This window comes from Podarcis raffonei, chromosome Z, assembly GCF_027172205.1.
Source record: "Podarcis raffonei isolate rPodRaf1 chromosome Z, rPodRaf1.pri, whole genome shotgun sequence".
Lineage (NCBI taxonomy): Eukaryota > Metazoa > Chordata > Lepidosauria > Squamata > Lacertidae > Podarcis > Podarcis raffonei.
The window spans coordinates 48,976,417-48,989,214 of record NC_070621.1 but is presented as its reverse complement, the minus strand read 5'-3'; the positions used below and the strand labels follow the sequence as shown (position 1 = coordinate 48,989,214).

Sequence of the window (12,798 nt, the reverse complement as noted above, 5' to 3'; positions counted from 1 at the left end):
TCTGAAAAGGGAGAGAGCGCCAAAAGGGCAACAGTCGCTTTTAATACTTAAAGGTGGGGCCTGGATCAGGCGGGATCACTCCAATTGGTCTGTGAAACAGCAGGCCCCTCATTGGCTACAGGTTCTTGTCAGTGGAGAAGGAGCAGTTAACTGTCCGTTGCGAAAAATAACTGTCCGCTGGGAAAGACAGTTGGTGAGGGAGGCTGAGGGGAAAGTGGAGAGCTTGAGGTTCAGATAACGAGATGTCTCTTCCCCAGTGCAAAACAGGGAGGCTCGGGAGAAGAGAGCAGGTGGCTGGGTTAGGCTAAGGGACTGGCCTATACAGAAGTCTCCCAAGAAGAAGGCCACACAAGGGTGGTTTTACGTTGTTGTTTTTGGTTTTTTAAGAAAAAGAAAATTAGTTAAAATGTACAAGCAGCCAGAAAAGTTTTGGGACCAGAGACCAATTGCCCCCAGTAACTGGAGTGAATCTGGCTGAAGTGGAGGGCTTAGGGAACATGGCCTGAGGTAAAATCCCTTTACGAGGTTGGCGTCAGCAGCAGACTCTGGAGTTCTTAGAAATTGCTGTTAAGCACATTGGACCCCAATGTAACACACATGAACACCCCTTCAATGAAGGATCTTAGTTGATAGCTGGATACCAGCACTGGAGATGAAACAACCTCATGCCTATGCCTATCATTTTATCATCATCAATTAAATGTGTGTGCTGCCCTTCATCCAAAGGTCTTGGGGCAGTTCACAGCATAAAAAAACACAAAACAGGCACACAGAATACTTATACCAAGCTACCAGGATGTTTTGGTAGCATTCTGATGGTGCTGCATGCGCCTGAAGGCTTCTTCCACATCACTTCCTCCCCTCTCTGCCATCCCTCCTCAGGCGGAGTAAGAAGAATCAAGATTCAGCTCCCCACATGCCCCACTGACAGTCTAGGCCTGTAGACCTGGAGGGAAGACCCAGTGAAGACTGAGACAGCAGAGGGATGTGGAGAGCGGAATGGGAGGGAAGAGATCCTGGAAGCATTTTTCCCCCTAAAGTATAAAGGGCTCCTTCCACTATGTCAGGGACTGGCAGGGACTGAGGAGCTGGTGGGGGGGGCTATGGGGCCAGAGGCTGAGCCAGGGAAAGTAGGCGCTGATTTATGTGCCACCCACAAGGCAGCGGAAGAGCCTGAGGAGGAAGAGCCCGGGCTGGATGTGCCAGGAGCAGAGGGGGCCCAGAAGAATCCCCTCTGCCCCCTCCTCCACTGTCCCCCAGGACCAGGCTTGAATAAACAGGCACAGAGGCAATCTCTCCGTGGCAGAAGTCGCAGATTGCCTGCATGTGCAATGTCAGACAAAGGTACTTAAGTTTGGGTGGAGGCGAGGTCACGCTGTTGCTCCAACTGTGCATGGAGCACTAGCCTGGGGAGGGGATGCTAGCTACTCAGTCACCAGAAGTGAGTACGTGCTCTGCTCCTTAGGAGCCAACATTAAGCATGTGCTTTGCCAATAGAAAATTGAACTACGAGCCATTTGGGGGCACTCTCCTTCCTTCCTCCCTTCCTCTCTTCTCCCAGGTGCTCTGTAGCTCCGTATTTTCCCTCCTAGGGTGTCTTGAGTACTCCCTGTCCAAGATGGGAGTCCAAAACATCTGGAGAGCACCAGGCAACACCAAACTAGTTGCTGCAATGCACTTGGTAGACAGCATCTTCTCATGGTTTTTTGGCCTCTTGGATCTGTGCACGTATGTATTTATTTTAACACACAGTTCCTGAAAGTCGTTTAAATAGGCAGACAGTAACAGTTTTGACACCAGACCCCCTCCTGGATACCTCATCTGTGAGCTCCCTGCCGGAATTAGACCTGGGTCTCTGAGGCCCAATCACTTCACTCGAGATCGTTTGTCCATCCGCCGACTTTCCATTTTCCTGCAATTACACAAGGGCATTTGCTTACATGCAAAAAAACGAAAGAACACATACTGTTTCATGAGCATTTCAGGGCAGGAAAATGGGTCAAAGCACATCCCAGACTATAACAGGCTTTCCACAGAGCAACATCGTAAGCAAGATCAGTAAAACATGTAGCCTGCTTTTAAGAACTGCAGCCAATCTATATGCAGATGCTGTGATTCTAAACTCACACACTAGGGAGGATGCACCACTGAACACAATGAAATTTACTTCTGAGTAAACACACAATGCATTGTAAGGTGGCAAATCTTTTTCTAAACTTTACCACTAGTTGCTAGTAACACGTGTGCACGCGTGCACACACACAAATGAGCCTGGCAAATGGACTGCTGCAGAGGGCAGGAAGCAGGTGCACTTTCTTCCCACATATACAAATGGGGGTGGGGAGAACTGGTCACCTCTTTAGTTCCTAACTGCAATCATTCATTAGAAGTAAAGGTCCCCAAGCCATAAGGTAGGATTTGCAAGTGGGCTTCAACTCTAGACTCGGCACAGCCTGCAAAGAACAAACCCTGGTGGTGCCAATGGTAGCTCCCTGGTATCTGTTACACAATGTTGCTCAACCTTAGGTTCCCAGATGTTGTTGAGTTCCCATCATCCCTGACCACTGGCTAAACTGGCTGGGGATAAAGGCTGAAGAACACTGTTCTACAGAGAATATTTGACTCAGTTTGCACGTAATGCTAAGCTAAAAAATGCCTAAGTGTGAATGAGCAAGCATGCAAATACTCTCTGCAAAATCGGCAGTTGCCTCGCTTCTCTGCTGGTCCTGCTGCTGCCATAGTGCTGCCTAGAGCTAAGCCATGATTTGTCTTTCTGTTACATCTGAACCCGAGGCTCATGGTTTGCTTCAGTCCAGACAAGCCACCAGCCACAGGTTGTTCTTGGCTCATAACTCACAGCTTGTCCAGCAGAAACAAACCATGAGCCTAGGTTTGCACATGGCACTGTCAACCCTGGGCTTAGCATTCGCAGACACAGGACCAGAGGAGGAGCAAAGTGTGATTCTTGCTGTGAATACCCACAGACTCCCTCTCTCCTGCCATTATGTGAACTGGGGTCACATCTGTACCATTCATTTAAAGCATTGGTCTTCAACTGGTGGGCCAGGACCAATTCATAGGTTGTGGCCTGATCCAAGGTGGGTCATAACCATCATTCAAATGTATGGAAAAGATTAAGAAATTGGTCCCCAAATGCATGCTTGGGTTAAAAGTGGGTCCTGGGTCTAAAAATGTTGAAGACAACTTATTTACAGCACGTGGCTTCCCTTGGAGAATCCGGAGAACTGTGGTTTGCTAATAGTGCTGGGAATTGTAGGTTTATAAGGGGAAAACTAGAGTTCCCAGGATTCTTTGGAGAAGCCCTGTGGTTTAAATGTATGGTGAGGGTGAGAACTAGTTTGAAAGATCAGCAGCTGGCTAAAAAGCTCACCAAAAAAAATATTGTGTCTCACATAGATGGATACTTAAGGACCCATTCAGAAACAGCACCCAGCACCACATCCAAATGCAGATGGGGAATCATGCCTCGGAATGCTCCCTCATACCATGCTCAGTGAAAAGTAGATTATTAGACAGGGAAAAAATCAAGCCTAGACCCCACCCCCCACAACACGCTGGGTTTTTGCATACTGGAATTTTTTAGTTTGCAGGGAGCATTCCCAGAAACAACCCAGCACCCACATTCAGAAATGCCACAGTCCCCCAAACAGATACACTCCACCATCCTCTTCCGGAGCATGTGGATCAATCATGCATCCATGCTTTGGGGTCCTTTTCCCTCCCACATTGCCCTGGGCATCAATCATTACTTCCAGTGGGAAATTGGACATTTCAAGTGCCATTTTACCTGTGCAGTGACGATTTTGTCCCCGCTTGTTGCGCTGGCCAGATCCAAGGAAGGCTGAGAATCTTTGGCTATGGACTCCATCAACACGTTGGGAGGTAAGAGGCCACCAGATGAAAAAGTCTCCCTAGGAACTACAGCAAGACATTAAAGAGGTGAGGAGTTTCTACCAATTAAATCAGATTTACTCCTCCATCATGTGACTCCAGTTCTCACCCATCCCAGAAGCCAGGATGGCAAATACTCAGAGTTGGAGAGAGCTGGAATCCAGCAATGTCTAGGGAAACAAGTAGCCCACCCTTGGTCTGGTACAAGGATGCAACAAAACTAAAACTTACCTTCCAGACCAGGTGTTTTGTGTGTCTCAATTTCCAAGTCGCTCTTCTTCTTCCTTGGCGGTGGGGCAGGCCGAGCAGGGGGTGGGGGCCTTGGGGGAGGGAGGCCTGCTGGCGGGGGAGGCCGGGCAGGGCCAGACTTCTTTGTGCTGGCCACAATGTCTGGCTCTATGTTGAGCTGCCGCGGTGGTTTCACAGGAGGCATCTCATCAGCCACGGATGAATCTCTGGCAGGAAGGAAATCCACAGCTGCCTCCAAGACATCCGCCGGCCTTGAGTCAGCTGCCTCCTCACTTTTCAATTCCTTGTCGCCTTCTCCTGCTTGCCACAATGGGATCTCGCTTGCCGTTTCCACTGATCGAGCATCACCTTCCCCCTGCCGATGCTCCAATGCCCCCTCATGGGTCTGCAAAGCCTGCCTGGGCTCCATTCCATTTGCCACAGCCTGGGGGCCCTGGCAGGGGGGCTCTTCATCGTGGCCTTGTAGCAACCCTGCTTCCGCAAACAAGAGTTCGGGAATGTGCTGGAGAACATCAGCTCCAGAAATCCAAGTGTTCGCATGTGATGGGGAATCGGACAGCTCCTTTTCTGACGAGCCCAATGGATCATAGTCAAGTTGATGTACCTTCTGGCTTTCTTCAATTATATTGTCAATTATCTAAACAAACAAAAGTGTCACATGCAGGAGCTGGCAGGCAGTTGTCGCTGTAACCTATCGAGACTGTGGCCTGGTTGTGGCAGTGGCATGTCTTGCAATACTGCGAAAGGAACTGAGCTAGCTAAGCCACCACACTGAATGCACTCACTCCTGTGTGTCCACAGCAGGGGTGTTTTTCTGGGCAACAGAATCATATAATTGTGCCCCTGCTCTCAATCCCTGTGAATATATAGACAGTGAGATCATCCCTTGTGTGGGCAAACAAAGATTCCCCACTCAGCCTACTGACAGAACCATATTCTAAACCCACCCAGGGTCCAGAATGCCCACCCTGTTTTCAGAGGGGAACACAGCAGGGATGTTGTGTCTATGCCCTCCATATGTTGTTGGACTACAACTCCCATCATCCCTGTCCGCTGGCCGCATTAGGTGGGGCTGATGGAAGATGGAGTCTAGCACCTGGAATGCCACAGGCTCCCTATCCCTGATTCACAGCATCCTTATTTTAATTGGGGGAAGGGATCCCGGAATCCCAAGTATCAAAATTTTGGGAGACACTGGTCTTTGCAGAGAATAATGATTCAAAACAACTTTTAAAAAAAAGAAGGAAGGAAGAACTTGGCATACGCAGACAGTTGCGGAGGCAGGATCATTGTCTTTCAAGCTTCAAACGACAATATGCAATCCAAATGACAATAAATAACATTTATCTACAACATCTATTAGACAAATCACAGTGAACTGGTGACTTTACTTTTAATCTTTTATTCAAAATCTGCACATATTGAACACATAACAGTTAACTGCTTAATGATTTCATCTTTACTACCAAATTAAGACACCCCAAACTAAGAAGTAATTTAGTTTTTACAAACTCTGCAGCTTTGGAATACTTGCTGCCTCTAACTTTTCCCACGAATTCCCACAGCTGAGAACTGTGAGGATTAATAGGCTCCCAAAATTAAATGGCCTTTCAGAGCACTGCTCAAAAGATTTGTTACGTGACTCTTTAAAAATCTGTACTTCAGGATTTCCATCAACAACCTTACACACCTCTTTGGGGTCCTCTTGCTTGGCTTCCAAAGCTCCTGCTTCACATTCTGCTTTCTGTTGACCACTGGTCAGCTCCTGAAAAAGAAAGTGTAAGAAAGAACTTGTTATAAAAAGGTTCAAATCCCAAATAATCCAGAAGGCAGCAAGAAACTGCACATCATGGTGATGCAGAAACAGACTGGCCACAGAATGTACAGGGCAAAGGGATGCTTCGTAATAGCTCAGGATACATTCACATGAGCAAACAATGATTATTTTATGCAAGCTAAGAGCAGCACTGCAGGAGCAGAGGAGGAGTTTGTGTGTTATGTTTGTAATTATGCATTTTTTACATAACACCCTGAGCATGGCTTGAAATATGGAAAGGCAGCATCCAAATAAAATTATGTATGTATGTATGTATGTATGTATGTACCATACTTTTCCGTCTATAAGATGCCCCCTTGTATAAGGAACCCCCCCCCAATTTTGGGGGACTAAATTTTAAGAAAATGAAGGGAGATGGCCAAAACTTGTTGAGCCTCTCCCCCCACGCAGCTGCGGGCAGGAAACACTCCCTAGATCGTTTCCCATGCGCAGCGGCAGCGGGTGAATTTGCGCTCCCTCCAGCCATCCGGTTTGCACGAACGCAACCTCCCCCGATGCCGCCGCACACGGGAAACGATCCAGGGAGTGCTTCCCATGCGCAGCGGCATCGGGTGAATTTGCATTCCAAAGAGCTGGCTGGCGGCGTGCAGCTTCTCCCCACCACGCAGCTGCGGGCAGGAAACACCCCCCAGATTGCCCCGTGCGGCAATGTGGGAAGCCACACTCCCGCGAATCAAATGGCTGGCACCGCGCCACTCCCCACCCCCCCGCCATGCCACCATCTGTGTATTGGATGACCCCAGTTTTTTGACATGATTTTTGAGTCAAAAAACCTCGTCTAATACAGGGAAAAACACGGTATGTATGTATGTAATCTGCCAGCCTTTTCCCATGTGCGACTGGCCACCGAGTCTACAAGCAGGACATGAAAGCAACAACTCTGTCATAGCTTGTTCCCAGAGGCCGACATTCCCAGGTAGACTACTTCTGCCAATGGAGGCTCTAGTTAACAATCAAGTGTGGATACACCTGTTTCGTGAATTTGTCTAACCTTGTTTTAAAAAGCCCTATTTTCCCTGTGCAAATACTGATGAAAGAGTTGTAGTGCATCCACTGTCCATTTCAAAAAACAGGTGGCTGTAACAGCCTTGTGGAGACGGTAGTGGACATCCTCTACAGCCAGGCGCTATCCCAGCAAGACCCACCAGCCCTGCCATGGGGCCCACCAATATGCCCAGTCCCTTGGCTACGGAGGTTTCTGTTGCAAGTAGCCGTTAAGCTGCCCACTATTTTTATGTTCCCACAATGCCTCAGACTGCCAGTGTCGTTCCAGAGCTGGGTAGAAAGATTGGAGCAGCTGGCAGTTTCGCAGGACCGTATGCTGCCATAGCCAAGGAAGCAAGCAGCGAGGCAAGCTAAGGGGTGGAACACACCACAGGGCACTTTGCAAATGGGCGCCCTATAATCCGAAGGCAGTCCCAAGGCAAACAGAGCACGAATAAACCCTGATAAGGGCATAATTAACCTGGTCACTCTTCACAGAGGACCAATGACATGGCCTCTATCTTTAGGGGAGTTGCTCTGCTGCTCTATGTAGCTACCTATGTCCTTGTCTCCTTTCAGGGCCAGTTTAAAATGCCTTTTGTTTTTCCAGCTCGGACATTTTATGGTATTTCAAGGCTCCCGTCTTTTACTATCCAGGTTTCAAGGGGTAGAGAGGTCGTCTGGATTTTTGTTTCTGCTCCTGCAACACTCTGGCATCAATGGAAGTTATTTCAGGAAGTACTTTATGCTTCAATATTTATTTTACAAGCAGCACCTGAGGGGTGAGCATAAAACACCCCAGTATACACCAAGATGTACCTTCCATTGCTGGCCCTGCACAGCAGCAGCATAAGGCTAGTTTGGGACAACACTGTCCTTATTCCCCAGAAAACTGCACAGCATCACCTTCAGCCCATCTAACCAGAGACACTTTAGGATTTTCTCTCTTCTCTCCTTTTCTCTTCTCCCCCCTCCCCTCTCCAAATGTGTACTAACTCCTGGCCTACTGTGAGAGCTGGTGTGGTGTAGTGGTTAGGAGTGGTAGACTTGTAATCTGGTGAACTGGGTTCAATTCCCCGCTCCTCCACCTGCAGCTGCTGGGTGACCTTGGGCTAGTCTGAAGTTTGTTGAAGAGTGTTTGTTGTGGGGAAGGAAGGGAAAGGAGATTGTTAGCCGCTTTGAGACTCCTTAGGGTACTGATAAAGCGGGATATCAAATCCAAACTCTTCTTCTTCTTCTTCTACTACTACTACTTAATAAATGCCAGAGATTCAGCTGTGCTGTCACTGTACTTGGAGGCAGCATACTAATTACCTGTGTGGGAAGCAGTGGTGCTGCCTCCATGCGCTAAGTTTAGAGTTCTGCTTTCACATAATCTCAGGCTTTTCAAACCGGAACACTCAACTCCCTTCTGTCACCACACTGGCAGTTGGGGAGCAGAAAGGGAGATGAGGAACAGAGAGAAGGAACCCAGCTAACGAGGCTGCAGAAGCTTAGTTAAGCCTCTGGCTTCTGGCTACCTTGGGAAGCAAAGCACAGCAAAGTTCCAGTTTTCTAGCACATATTTCTAAGCTCCATGTTTATAACAGGCACAGACTGAATAGCAGCTGCCGACGGGGTATGTGTGTGTGTGTTCCTTTGCAGGCAAGGTTAACAAAGGAAGGAAGAAAAGCATCAAGAGAGCACTTAAGAATTAGTTCCTGATTCTTTCCTTCCAAGTTGAATCTCCCCACACCCTGCCCATCAATCCAAGTGGCCTCTGGGGACTGGAACCCTTGGTGGTACCAGCGCTTGCTGATCAGAGCCCAACATCTGGAGGTCCAAAGGATCCTGAGCCATGGGTGAACATTATGCAAGAACTGGGCCCATTCATCAGTGGGCTCTCACCACTCTTAGTGTGCGCTTGGTTTGTTGTCATCTGCTTCAGTTGTGAGGGGTGCAGAATTTTAATTACAACCACACTATAATGGATGCACCAAGCCCAACCTTTATGTGGTGTATTCTCAAATTGAAGGAGAACAAGGCTGCTAACCACAGTGGCTTATGTTCCACCTCCACTGCCCAAGACAGAATGCCTCTGCATGCCAGTTGCTTGGAATCACAAGAGGGGAGAGCTGCTGTTGGTTGTGGGCTTCCCAGAGGCATCCAGCTAGCAACTAAGAAAAGAGAATACTGGACTAGACGGGCCATTGGGTTTGATCCATGCTTTTCTTGCATTCTTTTTGCTGAAACAGAATTCCTGAACTCCACTCATACATTCTAAAATATGCAACACAAGGGACCTCTTAAAAACCTGGGACCTCTTAAAAACTAAAGTGCATTTAGGTCAACTTCCCCTTGGTGCCTGCCAAACGTTGTTGAGCTACAACTCCCATTATCCCTAACCACTTGCCATGCTGTTCGGGGGCTCGCAACAGTTGTAGTTCTGAACACCTGGAGCAATGTGGCTAGTGAAAGCTGATGCTGTCTGTGTTAAGTACTCGTGAGTCTGCTCTGCACTCTTACCTAACAACATAAAAAGTTCCTTGACAGATGAGACAAGGGTCTACCTGGTCTAGCCTTCTGTCCAAAATTTATAGTCACTAGCAGGGGCTAAGTGGCTCTTGGGAAACTAGCCAGTAGTGGATTGCAGCCTACTGTCCCAGCTGTATTTTAAAAACTTCTCTCTCTTTCTCTTTTAAATCCTGGGTGTTCTTTGGTTATGCTGCCGAAGGACCAAAATATGTGGCAAATTGGGCAGGGCAGCGGGGCTAAAACCTGCCCCCTAGCCTGTTGTCCACACTTTGATAACCTAAGTACCAGCAGTGGTGTGTCTCTGGAGTAGGGTGGGTGGGTTGCAAGTGCCACCCACCAATTCAGATCCTCATTCAGAAAGCCACCTGTGCCTCTGGGACACATTGTGCAGAATGAGATTCCAGTCACCACCCCAAAAATCAAACCCATAAATTCACTGTTTATATCCTTCTTGTTTAACAAAGAAATTGAAAAGCACCATGGGGCGCTGCCTATTTAGAAAAACACCATGCTTCCCTGGCTCTTGGATGAGAATGCAGAGAGCGACCCAGAACGATTTGCTGTGCTTTTTTCACTTTGAGATCCAATCTCCCCGGAGCAAAAGCTTTTGAGCAAAGTCCTGCGGGTGAAGAAAAACTCTGTAGGGGGAAAAATGGTCCCCCATCTCCATTTTCCACCGTCTACCTAGGCACTGCAGGTCTGACGTCTTTAGAATGAGATGACCCTGGCTGCTCTCTGCTAAGATCAGGGACGCTGCTCACATCTGACAAACATTTACACAAAGAGACGCACCTTCGGTACCGGCTGCACGACTTTGGTTGGCGACCTGTCAGGGAGAAGAAAAGAAACACACCCAGAGACAAGCTTAGATAAGATTGGGGGGGGGGGAGAGAGAATTTAAACACCTTTTAACAGAGTTTAAAAATTAACTAGCAAGTTTCTCCCCATTCTCTGGGGTGATATTTTTATAAGTTTCTCCTTCAAGGAAAGCTATCACCCTGATAGCGGGAACCTCAGGTTTGGCGGTAGAAAACCCTCTGTTTCACCCATGGGAGCCTCCCCCAGGTCCACCCTTCACCACCACAGCTTCACACCCTCCTTGAATGTCCCCCCGCCGATTGAAACATCTTCTTGAACTCTTGACAAGGCTTGCCTGCAAAGAAAGGCAAGAGGGAGGGGTAGGGTGTGCTTAGAAGCCAGACTACTGGACAAAGGCAACACTTTGGGGGACCACAGATTTCTGTAGCTTAAGAAAATTGGAGCAAAAGGAGGCCCACAGAGGAAGAGGGGTGCATGGAGGAGACAGGGCCCCCCAGGGAGGATGAGGTGGCCATTGTGCTCATGCCCTGTCATCCAGCCCTCCTGTGTCTCCCACAACACAAACTATTTCAGGTTTTCCTTTGTGGCAGCAAGAGTGAAAAAATGCTATTTTTAGTGAGCCACAGCAGCTATTCTCAGAGGCCTGCTCAAACTGAATGGTTCTATGCTCCATGCTGAGGCCATGGTCAGAGAAGCAGGTGTCCAGAGCCCCTGCTGAGAAATGGGCCATGAAAATCTAATATGTAGACTTTAGCCAGCACACACGGGCTCAAGTTGCATAGTGCTGTTGCATTCAGGCTGGCAGGGCTTCTCTTGAGGAATCATATAAAGCTAACTGACCTATACCTCCTGGGATAATGCACAGGTTGTAACAGTTATGGTCTGGATTTTGCACTCCTCCAAATGTCTGCAAAAATGTTTTCAGTATGAGGTGAAGCGAGAGGTGCCCAATGTTTTCCAGTCTTTCTCTGCACCAAAGGTAACAGTCCAAGCAGCTAGAGCCCTGCTGCTGCCACCAATCACCACAGATGCTCAAAACTGGGCCACAAATTCCTTGGGGTGTGTGTGATGAGAAATGCCTGTCTGCTGCCCCTTCCAGGAATGCAGTATTGGGGAGGGAAAGGATGGCTGCCCCCTTGGTCCCATCTTTCCCTCTTCTTGTACCACAGGAAGGGATGTGATGTCATCATGTTGCATCACCAGTAGGGGCACACCTGTGTGAACCCACACCTGTGTAGCAGGAGGTTTCTAGCCACTTGGATCAATTATTCCCTTTGGGCGAGGGGTGCAAGAGACTGGGAAACTTCAAAGGCAGCCCTTGGAATGCCTTGCAACCACGGTATGCTGCATACATACATTTCTCCATTTTGGTGTGGGGTTGTTGTTTTTAATCTCAAATAGAAACAGAAGTAGGACGAGACAGAGTGATGAATGAACATGTGCATGAGTGACTTGGATGGGAAAGAAGACTCATCTGCTCCTCTCTCGTTTCAGACAGAGCCTCACGCATCACCCTTTCCTTTTCTTAAGCTGCAGGCGATGCCAAGGGTCGGATCTGGGGACTTATGCATGCAAAGCCTGGGCTCTACCACAGAGCTAAGGCCCTTCCCTGGACAAACATCGAGGGCAGCAGTCACCGCCCATGCCAGATATGCCAAATCCCTTGCAGCTCCTTCTTTTTCTGCAGCCAGCCATACTTTCCTCCCTCCCTCAGTTCTGGGGGGACTTGGGGAGTAGTGGGAACACACGATTTGACAATTCTTGGTAAGTTCACAGTCCTGAAGCTGCAGCAAGGCACTCAAACCTTGCACAGGGTCAGTGGTCCTGGCTGTCAAAGGCCACTTCTGCAATTACAGTGGCCTCCACCAGACTCACATCTGAAACTCTGGAACCATGTCTTCCCTTAGGAATCTGTGGTTTGGGTGAAGGGGATGGGCAGGGGAACCTGTTTGATAAGAAGGGTTATGTTCTCATGTTCTAAGTTTTGAAAGACCAACTCCCTTCTCTATGTGTGTGTGTGCGCGCGCACGCGTGCGTGCGTGCGTAAATGCACACACGTGTCACTTCTGATGTGACACGTCCCTATGCTGCATATGTTTGGAAAACATGAGGCAGGAAGCTCACTGGAAAACAGCTAAGAGAACCTTTAGAACCCACTCCCCATCTCTCCTGCTGCAAGCTCCTTTTCAACAGGAATCCAACAGCAGAAGATCCAGCCTTCACTGATCTAGCACCCTCCAGACTACAACTGCCACTGCTGGGAGGGGCTGATGGGCACTGCAGTCCAAAACCTCTGGAGGGCACCAGGTTGGTGAAGGCTGCTCTAAAGCATTTGGAGATGGGCACTAATGGAAATAGAATACTGGGCAAGGTGGATGATGCAGAGTGACTGTTCTTCAGAATGATCCCCTAAGAAAGTTTCACTTTCTTGTCTTCCCCATGGTTGTGCTGAGTGAGACTGATGGAGAGTTGAAGGCTCCAAA

General features: G+C 48.5%; 1 protein-coding gene across 2 annotated transcripts in view; it reads right to left on the bottom strand.

The window, feature by feature from the left end:
* The window catches only part of WDR44 (WD repeat domain 44), a 43,729-nt gene that overhangs the window by 19,265 nt on the left and 11,666 nt on the right, over positions 1-12,798 (bottom strand). For both annotated transcript variants that reach the window (XM_053374530.1, XM_053374532.1), the window contains exons 2-6: positions 10,289-10,322; positions 5,852-5,926; positions 4,144-4,798; positions 3,809-3,939; positions 1,817-1,912 (exon numbers count right to left, since the gene is read on the bottom strand). In XM_053374530.1, the coding sequence (XP_053230505.1) occupies positions 1,817-1,912; positions 3,809-3,939; positions 4,144-4,798; positions 5,852-5,926; positions 10,289-10,322 (991 nt within the window). The remainder of the gene's footprint in view (positions 1-1,816; positions 1,913-3,808; positions 3,940-4,143; positions 4,799-5,851; positions 5,927-10,288; positions 10,323-12,798) is intronic.